The sequence below is a fragment of the Tachypleus tridentatus genome, chromosome 1, assembly GCF_004210375.1.
Source record: "Tachypleus tridentatus isolate NWPU-2018 chromosome 1, ASM421037v1, whole genome shotgun sequence".
Classification (NCBI taxonomy): domain Eukaryota; kingdom Metazoa; phylum Arthropoda; class Merostomata; order Xiphosura; family Limulidae; genus Tachypleus; species Tachypleus tridentatus.
The window spans coordinates 129,457,623-129,471,593 of NC_134825.1; the positions used below are offsets into that span (position 1 = coordinate 129,457,623).

The 13,971-nt window shown below is 34.9% G+C and overlaps 1 protein-coding gene across 19 annotated transcripts in view; it reads left to right on the forward strand.

Moving 5' to 3' along the window:
• LOC143223520 (plexin-A2-like) overlaps window positions 1-13,971 on the forward strand; it is a 224,718-nt gene that overhangs the window by 168,422 nt on the left and 42,325 nt on the right. For all 19 annotated transcript variants that reach the window (XM_076451680.1, XM_076451711.1, XM_076451671.1 and 16 more), the window contains one exon: window positions 3,717-3,845. In XM_076451680.1, coding sequence (XP_076307795.1) covers window positions 3,717-3,845 — 129 coding nt within the window. The remainder of the gene's footprint in view (window positions 1-3,716; window positions 3,846-13,971) is intronic.

Here is a 13,971-nt window from a genome sequence, read left to right on the forward strand (position 1 = left end):
CCTCTGTATAGCTCCTTTCTCTCTCCTTCTCTCACAGAATTCTTTCCCTCTTTTTTTTCTTCGCGAAGATTCGGTTGCGATTTGGAAGCATGAGACGCTACATTTTGGGGTTCGATCCACACATTGGACACATTGCAACTTTGGGTTTGACAACAAACGCTTTTCTGCTATATTGGAAATTGGTTGTCTTTGGGCTTTCGATACCATAATTCTTCTCTCACTTTCATCATTAGCTTGTAGTCTTGAGGCGTATTTAACTCGTTAAAACAATATTTTTAGGAACAGCGTGAACAATAGTGGCAACTTACCGTAACACCAAGCTATTTAAATTTGTACATTAGTAGCATAGCAGTTATTACAGACTGTATCACTAGTCCGGAATTAGCTGTACCTTCAATTACAGAAACAGTTAGTGCTGCTTGTTGTCTTTGGAGAACAAAAGTCCATTCTAACGACAATATAGTTCCTACACCTCATCTAATAGTAGAATGTTGATAATATTCATTCTAGAATTAAAAACTACACTTTAACAAAAGATTCTATTCTTACAAATTCTGTGTATATGCGTGAGTTATTTTATTTCGTGAATGAGCCACAAAAATTATTTGAATTTCCTTTACTAAGTCTTAAGTGAAGTAATTAAATCAACAACGTAACACTGTTAAGACGTTTATCCCATATCAGTTCTTTTCCTACCGGGTTTAAATGTTTAGAAATTAGACGATTGTACTCCTACGTGTTCCACCATCAGAGGAACTTTCCAATTTGTTGGGAGGTTGCATGTTGAAAGATATAATAGAAGTTTTTCTTACGTGAACGCAACTTCGCCACCAACTCCACCTCACTCGCCAGTCTTAGATTTCTATTGTTCTGTTAGCCATTAAAATGCAAATTTTACTTGAAACGTTTGCGGGGAAGGGTGCGTTCAACTAAGTGTGAACAGTAGTATCGTTCTTTGTGGAAGGTCGTGGACACAATGGTTGTCGAGAAATCAACAAATTACGGCCCAAGGTAGCTGAACTGCCAGGTGACTGAAACTTCAAAAGCTCCTAAGATCTAAATCTGCGGCTTTGAGAAGACGATCAATCATAAAATTAAATATAGTTATGTTGATTTCATTGTGTTTGTTGTCGAACTAGATTTTAAGATTTATTGAAAACATTTTGCGTTTAAATCGTAAAAGGATGGATAAAATGGATATATAAAATACAGATCATATCTGTTTAGTAGTCGATCCATATCAGATTGATCATAACTTAGAATTATGTCATATACAACACATGTATAACATAGTGCGTCTGTTTTAACTGAAGATAAACCATAACACTGCCCTGTTAGTGTTATTTCTCCACGTTGGCGTTCTTAAGACTCGTCTGTTACTGTAATTTCCTGGGCCGGCATGGCCAGGTGGTTAAGGATTTGAATCCCCGTCACATCAAGCGTGATCGTCCTTTCAGCCGTGGATGCGTTATAACGTGACGGTCAATCCCACTATTTGTTGGTGAATGAGTAACTCAAGAGTTGGCAGTGACTAGCTGCCTTTCCTCTGTTCTTACACTGCAAAATTAGGGACGGCTAGCGCAGATAACCTTCGTGTAGCTTTGCGCGAAATTCAAACCAAACTGTTATTTCCCCACGTTGTTGTCTTTAACATACACGTTTACTGTTATTTATCCACATTGGTATCCGTACCATAACCTTTTTACCAAGTGATAAAAAAACTAAAATCAAGTCTTTTTGATCGTACGTGTTTTCCTGACATCATGAACTGTGTTTTAACTGCTGTTTTCCATTGACGGTATTCCGTACACTATTGTGTAATTTTCGTTATCTGCCAGATATAAATAGCTGACAAATGCTGTTAGTGTTTTAGCAAATAATAATAATTTTATCACTATCACTGCAGCGCCATACTCAAGAAAAAATGCAAGTTTAAATATATCTTTTAAATATAATTACTGAGAGTGGAGGTGAGGGAAACATAATCCTAATAAAGGCATGAAGCGGAGAGAGAAGGGGTGGGGGAAACATTATACATTCACTGTTACTTCATTTCCGAAGACGTTTGTGTGGCAATAACTTAGGTCTCGCAGCTTACGGTTAGAGTCCGTGCTTAAGACAGCGATGAGTCAGTCCATATTTCAGTACAATCTGTCATTAAGTTCCCCCACTCGCCACGATGTTGACCGTATAGCGGATCTCTTGCTTCTTCTTTTTCAATTAGTCTATCCACGTGCTCACCTCGCGGCCCAGACCAAAGATCGTAATTCTGTTGACAAAACTCTTTGCTGATTTCATGGTCGGCTTCGTGTTCAAAGCCTGCAACGATCAGATCTCTAATATTCTTTCTTACCCGCTTATAGATTGTTGGTGGTAGAAAATACTGGGCCTGATATAGCCAGTACGGGCTCAATCCAATCTGCTTATATAAACGCTCAGTATGAAACAAATCGACAAGAGAGTGGTGCGTGCGTGTTTAATCTGCCTCAGAGTAACACGTTCATCCGTTTCTAATATAGTAAGTAAAAGAAACAAGCAAATTTGGTCTTCACCATACCTATAGCGCCCATAGAAACATATTCTCAACAGAATATTACTTTGTATACTGTAAAAAACTCGAAAGTTGAGTCTCTTATAATGACTCTCATATTATTTTTTTTTTCTCATGTGCAGTTAGTTGGTAAAAACATTTATGAAACTGAGTTTTAACGAGTATGTTTATCACTGTGAAACTGATAACTCCATTTTAAACACATTTTCCGAACGGAAAACGTTTCCTCACTTCATTTTGTATTGTCTGTTACAAATATCTTTCCTTCAAGTCTACGAACATTTTAAGAGCACGTGACGAGAAACTGCAACTATTATTCAAGATACAGGTTTCTTATAATATCAACAAAGCTGTCACAAAATGGAAACAAAACAAAATAATCACTTCACATTAATATTTTTATATCCTTTATTTTACACGAGAGAGTTTGGCGGATTTTTTTTGTGTGAACGGGATTAAAAAAGAAAGGAAAACGTTACAACCAATGTATTAATTATTTACACACACGCGCGCGTTTTTTTGTTTGTTTTTTACTCTGATTCCTACTGTTCATCTTTCTTGTCGATTATATTCAACACGCCGGAATTAAAGTTGTGTAGGAATAAAGTATGAAGTAAACAATACATCGTGGTAGTAACTTGTTACATTATATTAAAAAAAGTTAGTGCCAATTTTGTTGTTGTTGTTTTGTGTTTGATCTGGTATTAATAAAATCATTAAGAAGACGTAAAAGAAGGATAAGATACTGTATGTTAAATAACAAATAAAACAACCAGAATTCACATCTTTTCTTAAAGAAGTCAAAACGGCAGTTGTGTGAATATTTGGGTATTGGCGTTGTTCCATGTGCAATTTTGAAATAAATTCATTTCGAAACTACTAAAACTACCAACTGTAAGGATTTTACCGAAATATGCACGAGTTGAAACTTTGATTTATTCACTTCCCCAAGGTACGAGGAGGGGGAGGAGGTCAGTATTTGCTAAACGCGTGTTACTGAAATATAACGCTTTTATCACATTTTTACGTGTTATAAGGCTGACGGTTCAGGTGTTTTGTAATTATTTATAGACTCGCGTGTTTTAACAGTTTGAACCTTTTAAGTTGTCGAGCACTTTAATAGTTTTAAATCTCATATCAATAACTTTGTTTGTTTATTCTTCAGGCCGTGGTCGACTCTGTTACCAGTGCTTTTGAATACTCTGATATTACTATCGACGAAGGATCGCCGGTAAATCAGGACTTGACCTTTGACCAGAGCAAACACAATTTGTACGTCTTAACCGAGAGAAAGGTCAGTTGTAACGTAGTCAGTGTTTACAGTTTCATCTTTGAAACTGTAATTAAAGTGAATTTTTGAATTGCTGAGTAAAATATTACTTGGCAGTATTGTATAGTGAATTTTAAGTTAAATATTACTTGACAGTATTAATTAATGTCTTTAGAAATGGAATTATAGAAAAGCACGACGTCTTGACGTACCACCGTGTCCTTTCCGACTAATTATCCTCAGAAGATTCGTAGCCTCCAAAGACTTATTACACTACTAGTTTATTGTGTCGACATGTCAGGATGCGATATCAACCTGTGCAGGCCAATCTCTCTTTCTGCCAGCGTGGCTTGAGCCACGTGCATCTTATCCTCGAGGGACAGTGGTCGTGAGAGCAAACTGTTGTAAGCAGGAGTAGTTGTAGTTAATGGAGCGTTGTGTTGTCAGTTTTATATGTTTTGTTTTTTTTATTTTGTCAACATCTCACTGTGTATCTTTCTGTAAGCTTGTTTGGTTGTTTTCCTTATTGGTACTTTACGTATAGGTTGTATGTCCTGATTGACGGGACCTTGTATTGAATGGTGTCATTAAAGGTTTTATTTTACGAGAACTTCAAGTTTTAGATTGACACTTGGTGCTTGTCTGCAAAGATTTTTTTTCTAATGTCTGATGTTAACGTTCACCCTTCACTTCAGACTATATTTACATTATTTTCTCTTTGGTGCTTACTTTCTACTACGACAACATGTTGGTCACTTTCTTTTAGAAGTATTGTTAACCATACTGATCATTGTTTTGCAAGTATTAAGTGTTCACCATATTTATTTATTTTTTACTTAAGGCTATGTCACTGAGGGGGAGAGATACTGAAATCCTATAATATGTCATTGATATTGATATTGTTGGTTTGAAGATAAAATTTCGAAGGTACTCGATGTTTTTGCTGATACCAACGTTTTTTTATAAAACAGATTAGAATTATCAGTACAATCGTTGATAATGGTTGTTTTCTTTCTCCATGGCTTGTATTAAATTATAATTTTTTGTTGGGTATCAGAGCCATGAGAAATCTTAAAAACTAAAGTAAAAGTTCGTACTAGCCAAGATGTTAGTATGCTGCTACTTCCTGTCGGATTTTACAAAATGATGCTGTTTTATGTTACCGCACTCTAATATATTTCCGGTAGAGCATTCAACATTGCGGATCTACGCCCCTCGACTTCGGCCTCCTTATCTCGCAACTTTATTGCTCGCTTGACAGCCAGTCATCGACTGGCAGCCATGTACGTTATTGTGTCTCACGTTTCTTTGACACGCATAGCTCACGTGATCTTGTTTATTTTCCTGCCCAGCTCCTAGTGGAAGTAGAAAACCATTTTGGGAATATGAATACACGAAGTTAAGCCTATTTGGTGCACGGTTGCATACTCGGGAACATTTATGCAATAAATAAGTTTTCCCAGTTAGTTCAGTGTAATAATTTTTAGAGAATGCTGCATAAGTTACACAACTAGTTTATCGACGAATTTCCTCTTAAACATCAGATTTACCATTTCTCTAAACATTGTATGTCCATTTCTGTAATTCATCAGAGATTACTGTATGTTCAAAATTAATTGTTCACCTCATTGTATAAGTTCCGGTTCTTAACTCGTAAATTATTGCCTAGCAGTTTGGAGATAATGGCTATTGGAAATGCTCTGGAATTTTATAGAAAGAAAATGTAAAATACAGATGGTGTTAACATTGTCATTTAAACAAATACACTTTTTTACGTATTAATTTAATTAATCTAATTTTGTTTACTGAATTGCTCGATTCAGGTGTGTTAGTTTTCTTAACATTTCTGTCATTTAAACAGTTTTAAGTATTGTATCAATTCAATGAACACATTGTCCAGTTTTTTCATGTTATGCCCCAGTATAACGAATTAATTTGTTGACTATTCAATCATGTGAATGACTCTACCTAATGCAATAACTAATTAATTAAATCCAGTTTTTTTTTCATGGTCGTAGAACAAGCAACGTGAGGAACAAATTGTAGAAGATAAAAAAACTTTGTGTTTGACACCCTGAAGTTATAAATCGATAAAATCACCGTTATTTTTGTTAGAGCCTACAGGCGTCGCTACTTGTTACAAATATTACAAAATGATAAATGTTCAATATACAGGTTAACGAGCACTTTCAGAGCTGGTAACAATTTTTTTAATCATTGATGTAACCCAACTTCCACAGTGAAAGATTTATATCATGTAATTTTACTATAAATTATCAGTATGGATTACTAAGCTTCAAGTATTTTTTTTGTAATAAACGATGACTATTCGTATCTCCATTGCAATAAGTAAACAACATATTGATTTTCCATGCTGGGAGTATTCATTTGAATTTACCTACTCTAAACCCTGACAAAAAGTCGAATCGATACAGCACGTAATGGTTCATACGAGTCTGATAACGTATCTTGAAGTAAAATTTGATGCATTTACCTTTTTTCGCAAACAGCATATAATGTATTATTTTAGGGTGTTGGGAGTGTTTTTTTGAAATCCCCCCCCACCCTTTATAGTATCTTCATTATATATCTGTAGTATTCATCTCTCACGATGCTACTGTTTGTAAAACATAACACGGTGTGTGCTTATAAGTGTTCAAAACCAGCATTGCACTTCTTTAACAAATGTAAAAGTTATATCTTTCACAGTTTATGCCCATTCCATTTGTTGTAGCGAACTACAATCGTCATATGTTCTATGCGAGGTCCAACCCCGTACCGAATTTGTAAACACAAAAGATCGAAAAAACATTTGAACACTTTTCATCCTCTCTACAAGTAACAATAAAATATCAAGTCTTGCAGCATCTTGGCAGCTTAACAGAAGGTCTAAGGACTTACAACGCTAAAAACTGTGATTCGATACCCATGAGAGGACATATAGTCTAATCTGTAACTTTGCGCTTAACAACAAACAAACAAAAATCGAAACTTGCAACCTCCCCAATGGCTCAGCGGCATGTCTGAGGAGACGTATAATATTAAAAAATAGTGTTTTTTTTTACCAACTACGGAGCTTTGAGCTAAACAACAAACGAATAAATCGAATGTTGCAAACGGTTGTTATTCTATAAGTTTGAGTTGGTTCGTAACCATAGTGATATCTCTTCAAAATTCTCTTATGACCATTTTCATTATGTAAGGATGGAGGTAAAGAGTGTATTTGACATATATAAAAGCCGATATGTGTCACGTCACGTTTGGTTTCTCGAAATAGGAAGAGTCATAAAAGTCAAAATGCATTCATCTGGATACAATAGTTCGATTAGTATCTGCTCATTAGGATTTTAATGACGAGGATGAAAATGGGCATGAAAACTTGTAAGTGTAGAGTGTGCGTTAGTATACTAAGCCTAAAGTAAAGACAGTGTGGGATCAACTATCCAAGAGCCTAGTGCATAAAATGTGTCGTGAAAGTAAAAACATTGATTCAGTTTGAAACTTAAATCACTTATGAATTAAACGATTTTATTGTTATATCGCCAACGTCTTTATCTGTTAAACGGCGATCATCAATTGACTCTGCTGTTTTAAGGGTTAACCGACTGATAGTCTAAATTAAAAAATCAACAAATATTTTCCCATTTTTATTGTCTAGACATTTCATTTTATACTTTCAGTAGATAGACAACAACAATATTAAGTTATACTTCTGTTGTCAACGATTATTGGAACCTTGTGTTATCAATACAGTGTTTTCTAAATATTAAAAGCTATTCAAATGATTTTTACCAATAATTATTGTATGTGGGTACGCCACGAATTCATTTCGAGAATAATTTAATTTTGATTGGCTCAGGAAGGTGTTTACTGATGTTTGATTGCTTCGACTTGCACTTTTTTTTTTTTTTTATCTTTGTTGGTCAAGCTCGATTTTGCAAAATGTATTTATTTCATTTAGCTATGAAGTGTTAGGTTGGGGTATACTTATTGGGTAGGGTGGTAATACTTGCCCTATTATGTTTTATGAGGTATACGCTATTCTATATCATAAGATTCAGTGTCTATGTATGTGTGCTGTTATATAACTTCTAAGCCGCAAGTTACATCGACTTCTAAATAGAGTCAAACGAATAATCATAGACACTCGGTTCCGAAGTTTGTATAGAGGTAAAATGTTTTGCCGCATCTTTGGGAGGACGTAGGGATTGTCCGAAAACCCTTTATTCTAAACTGCTGGACTCGCCCAATTCTAGAAGGTGTCAAACAAATCCTAGCTCCGAGGTTTTTACAAGAGTAAAACATTTTCCCCAAAATCTTTGGGGGAATTCAGGTGTTTCGCAAAAACACTTTTAGTACAAATCCCCAAAAAGGAACCCCAAATTTGGCATTAACCTAATTTAGAGCACATAAATAAATGGGTTTACCGTTCGGTCTTTGAAGAAATTAAATTCGCATTGTTGCGGCAACAATCATTAAACTGAAAAAAATATAAAAGATTAGTTCAATCATTAAAATGTGCTTGATAGTGGCTCTGTAAATGTTTGCTAGTAATAATATGTCATTCACCCCGTATCTACTGTATGCATTGGCGACGAGATTTTTGCCCGAGGCCGGCTGGGTTACAATAGATATAGTGGCTGAGACGTTACTATATTTCAAATTGTTTTAACAGCCTTCGTTTCGGTTTGAACCAGATTAAACTGGTGAAATGTAATTTTCATCGGTTTTATTTGTCTGTAATCATTAAAACTATGTAAATATGTTTTTAATACTGTTTCATTTATTTTTTTATTTTAGCAGCACAAATTGAGGATGACGTGATGACGAGAAAACCCACTTGTAGAGAAAAATATATACGTAAAAACGGCTGGTATGGATAGAGAAAGCTCTATGTAGAGGAGCGAACAACGTTTCGAAGAAGCTCTATCCATACCAGCCGTTTTTACGTATATAAATTGAGGATCAGAATACATTAAAACGTTATTTATGATTGCAAAGAGAACCCACAAGGATCAGTTATTTCGGTTTCATATGTTTCCGTTTTTCTTTTTCTTCAAAATTCTGAAGAATATGTAAGGCTTACGAAAAAATAGAAATTTTTCTATAATTTTAATTATTTAACAACAACAATATCGACCATTTTCTCTGATAATGACTTGCTTATTAATTTGAGTGAATTTCTATATATATATCGTTGCTAGAGAGTTTAATTTCAACCCTTGTAATGCGGTGTAGATGATTATAGGTTAATTTATAAACTTTACAAGTATTACGTAATATTAAAGTAGAAAAAGTTCATATTTTTTAAAAAAATGGCTTGGCATGGCATTGTTTTCGATGCGTCAGTTTGTGAATTGAAAGGTCCAAGTATTGAGATGTATTACGACTGAATGCGTCCTGCACTTTCATCTGTAGGAGCGAGAAAGTAACAATCAACCCCGTTTTTTAGTTCAGAAAATCATATAAAACCCTTCTAGTAGCTCATAATTAGGGTTGACTGTACCTGCAGTTAACCAGTCTGATGAGGATTGTAGGCTCCAATCTTCATCACCGAACATGTTGTAATGGGGGCATTACAATATTACGATCAATCGCGCTGCCCATCGATAAAGGAATAGCCCAAGAGTTGGCGGTGGGCAGTGTTGACTGCCTTCCCTCTAGTCTGTCACTGCTAAATTAGGGTCTGCTATCGCAGATATCCTTTGTGTAACCTTGCGTGAAATTAAAAAAAAAGACATTGTTCAGTTTCCAATTTTTATTTACTTTGAGAAGAAGAAAAAGAAACGAAGAGAAAATAACCGATATAATGGGGCATATCACTTGGGTAGTTATGGTCGAATTGATTGAGATGGTTATTCACAGCTATTTGACTATTACTTAACGTGTTAAAATACACCAACCGAACTTCATTTAAAAGTATACAAAAATTATTGACGTAATAGTTCAGCAGCAAAACTGTAGCAATGATGTAGTTTTTCAAGCTTAATACTTCATTTTCAGCTTTTGCTAATATATACATTTGAGTGTTACTTGTTGGATGGGGTGGTTAGTTAGTGTGCCTGACGATTGACCCTATTATCTATATTTTCCATCGACCCCTCACGCCCCAATCGCGCTCTGCGATTTGTGATATATTATGCTAGAACGGTTAAAACTTACTATTTGACTGTAGTTTGTAATCTAGCACTTTAAATTCGTAACGTTTAGCACGGGTATTCCCTGTATAGTTTTTCACAAATATACGAGACAAACAAACGAACATTCGCAGTGTGTGTTACTGCTGCGAAATGTTTTGAACACAAGTTTATTTTATACCGATATTAAATACAGTAACGCTAGACGAGGTCGTCAATGATGTTATCAAGTGTGGCTAACTTTTCATTGTCGTACTTCTTGCATTTTTACTTTGGATAGAGCATACGATAAACGGAATAACCTATAGCTTAACATTTAATAAAGAGTGCATAACAAATATTAATAGCCTGTTGCTTTTATGATATTTGAAGAATGGTTAGGGACTTGTCTTCATTGCTTTATCAACGTCCATATCTCGAATAGTATGACGAAGTTACCATAGCAACAGAACTGTTACATTAAGAAACAGTGGCGAGTACTGTTGTAAGGAGTTTACTGTTGAATATTACATGAACTGCAATTCATGTAGTAGAAATGTGACATTGGTAACGAACAGAAATTGTAATGAAACTGCTATTGGGAACTTGTAAATTCTTAATTACCGAAAGTGGAAACACGCGAAGTTCTTTGTGGCAATATACATGGGGTGTCATAATGTTGTTAGTTTTGAAACTGAGACATCTATGTTAAAGCATGCATATTGTTTTCTGTAGAAGAAAGGTGCTAAACACAGCATTAGATTAGATGTGATGTTTTCAAAAGAACTATTTGCATAAAAACAATTTTTTTAAAGTTGAATAAATGAAGGGCCAAAGCCACGTACCCACGAGCATGGGTGAAGAGATATTGTGGTTGTATTTCATTGCATTTAATATATCAGAATTTAAATTCTCAGTTGTTGTTGTAAATATTGAACGGTAAGACGTACGTTGATTTAAGTGTCGTATGTTTCATAACGTACGACATTGTTTGTAAACGGATCCTCCTCCTGTCCTCCACCAAATGGCACAATACCTACATTTTGATACGTAAACCACTTTAAATAAATGACACAGATCGAACACTAGGAAACAAGGAATCTAACTCTTGAAATATTTGCAACTGTGTAATTAATTATCATATTATTCATAGAAGACTGTTGGGCATCGCTTTACCCAGGTCCCCAAGGATCAACAGTTGCAGCTGTTGTGACGGTTTCTTGCCATATCCTATCTCCGCAGAAACTTACTACTTTGCAGAAACTGTCGTGTGTTCTAGAAAGGCTCAACTTCGAAACGGCATTCCTCTGGGAATTATCGTTTATAGTCTAATGTTTCAGTTTAGAAATGTAAATTAGCTGACGCTTAGAGGGCTTTTGCAATCAATCTTAGTGCGTCTCAAGAGCGAACTGTTTAGGTGTGGCGTTTTTAATGTCTGTCAACTCTTTTGTGCTCAAGTAAGGTTATAGATGAATATAAACATCGCGTAAAAGTAATAAACTAATGATTCATAAAGAGGACATAGCAGGAAGACCATAAAAATATTTACTTGTAAACGTTTACATGTAGTAACAGAAATTAAATTTATGTATTTTACATTTTTTGGCGTATTATTAATCTTTTATTAAAGAGGGTTTTTAATACTTACTGGAATTTTGATGTAAAAATCCTGCCACACTAAAATTTCCAATTTTTGTATCTGGTAAAATCAATTGTAACAAAAATAACATGGAATTTGAGAGAATAAAAAAAAACAAAGCATAAATATTGTCTAACCTACGTATACACCTTAGAATTTACAGTGAGTATAGTGCGTGCATCCAGGTGTGTACAAAACAAAAGGGAACAAGTAATAGACCACTGAAAATCTATTGTTAAAATGATTATTGTTGGTGAATATCTAATATCCGGAATCTCGTGTAATTACATATGTTATTCCTCTTATTTGTGAAGATGAATATAGTCCATTGTGATCTATAGTGTTGTCCTAATTGATGAATGATGTGTTTCGGTAACATAGCAGCGTTCGGGGGGGAAAAAAAACGTTGATCTTGGTATATTTCTACCGCATAGTTTCTTTATCTCTGTAAGTAGCACTGAAGTAGAGAGTGATCTAAGATCGTGTGTTTTATACTTCTAATGAAATTCCACAAAACTGCTCTTTCTAAGCTAAATCGAAGCCTCGCCGCTTTCAGTAGTGTAAACGAAAACCGTCCACGTGTTTGGAATGAAAGAAAATAAGCTCATGATTGGAGAACATGTAGAAAGTACTGGTTTCTATCAATTCCTTAATGTTAACCAACCCCGTGCGTAATGAGCCGTACCAGTTTTTAGCGGTCAGGCCGTATCTCAATTCTCCTCCCTATTTTACGCTCGGAAAATTTCAAATTGAAACCGTCGTTGTGATATTATGAGAAATGACATAAGTAGGCCTAGCCATCTCATCTATCGGTTGTTTCTCCGCAGAGAGATCTTACCTGACAACCTACATCTGTTACTTTGGTGGTTGCCTTGGCAACTAACGCTAAGGTGGAACAGTACCCTGTTCTTATTTTATGTTGTTGTTGTTTTTTTACAACAGAAGAAGTTGTACAGTCTTACCGCTAATGCCTGAACGAAGTTACTTAATTTCAAGAAGAAATAAGTTTCTGGAAGGATTTTGATATGTGCATTTCTTTCTTTGAGTAGCCTAATCTTCTCAATAGAAATGAGATGGAACATCATTAACCAGAATTTTTAGTTGATTGGTGCTTACATCAAATGTCACCAGGAGATTTCTTAATTAAATCCATAGGAAAAAGTACGAAGAAATATTTGATGGGTTGCATTAATTTTAGTGCAAACAAGTTGAAATAATTTTAAAAGTTAAAACAGGAATAAAGCCTATTATTCTATTATTACGTTTGTGGACAAATTTCTGTTATTTTCTGAGAAACTAGAATTTGGATTTACTATCCGCTATTTAATACTTGTTTTTTGTTTTGTTTTGTTTTTGGAGGTAGGTAGGTTCTGCAACTGTGTAAGCCTAATGCTCTGAAAGTTTTAGGCTAAGTGAGAGCTAATTGAGTAGCATAAATATTTCTTTTGGACTGAAATTTCCAAAATTATTATATACTGATATTGATTTTTGGTTAAATCATGAGGTAAAATAATTTGTATTAGTTTTGCCTCAAAGTATTCCTTTTTATTGGTGTTTCAGTCCTGCAAAACTGTAGTTGGTGTAGTGTACTGTGATCAGCAAGAGTAACTGACTAACTTGCATATTCAGTGTAAATTTGTTTAGTACTGAAGTAGCCAGCAAAAATATGATCACAGGATGTAGGAAAACTTGTTTAGGAATATAATGTACGTCACAACTAGTATTCTTAGCACTATTAATATTTGCACCGTGATGTTTAACAAAATTTAAACTTCTGTTATCATTTTTATTAGAGGTCCACAAAAGTATATCTTTTGTATGAAATGTTGAATGGTCACATGGCTGTTAATATATTCATTTTGACATATGTATTTGAGAAATGATTGCATAATATTAAAATTAGTATTTAATAAAGCACATAGAATAAAAAAAAACATGAACAAACCAATCAGGGGCGTAGATTTTTTACACCCGATGGGGAGGATGATTTTTGCAACCACTTATGTGGACTGTTCAATTTGCAAATTGGTAATCTCTGATTACGTGAACCTGAAAGCTGTAAACATGCAGTCACAGAGTAATCTTGTTGCCATGATACATGCATGTATACTTCGGCCTACTGGCTGATACGTACGAACTATCGCTTAGAAGCACGCCTATATTAAAGATGTACATTTCGGTTACTGAAAAGCCTACATCTAGGCCTAATTATGTAATTCGATTGGTAAGAACACGAGAATCACAAGAACAAACACACAATTTGTAGGCCTGTGATGCAATAAAACAATTCAACAGACCAAATTGTCAGGGGGGATGATCGTATGCACCATATCCCCCACCTAAAATGAAGGGTGGATGTATACCACCATCCCCCCAGGATCTACGCCCCTGTAAC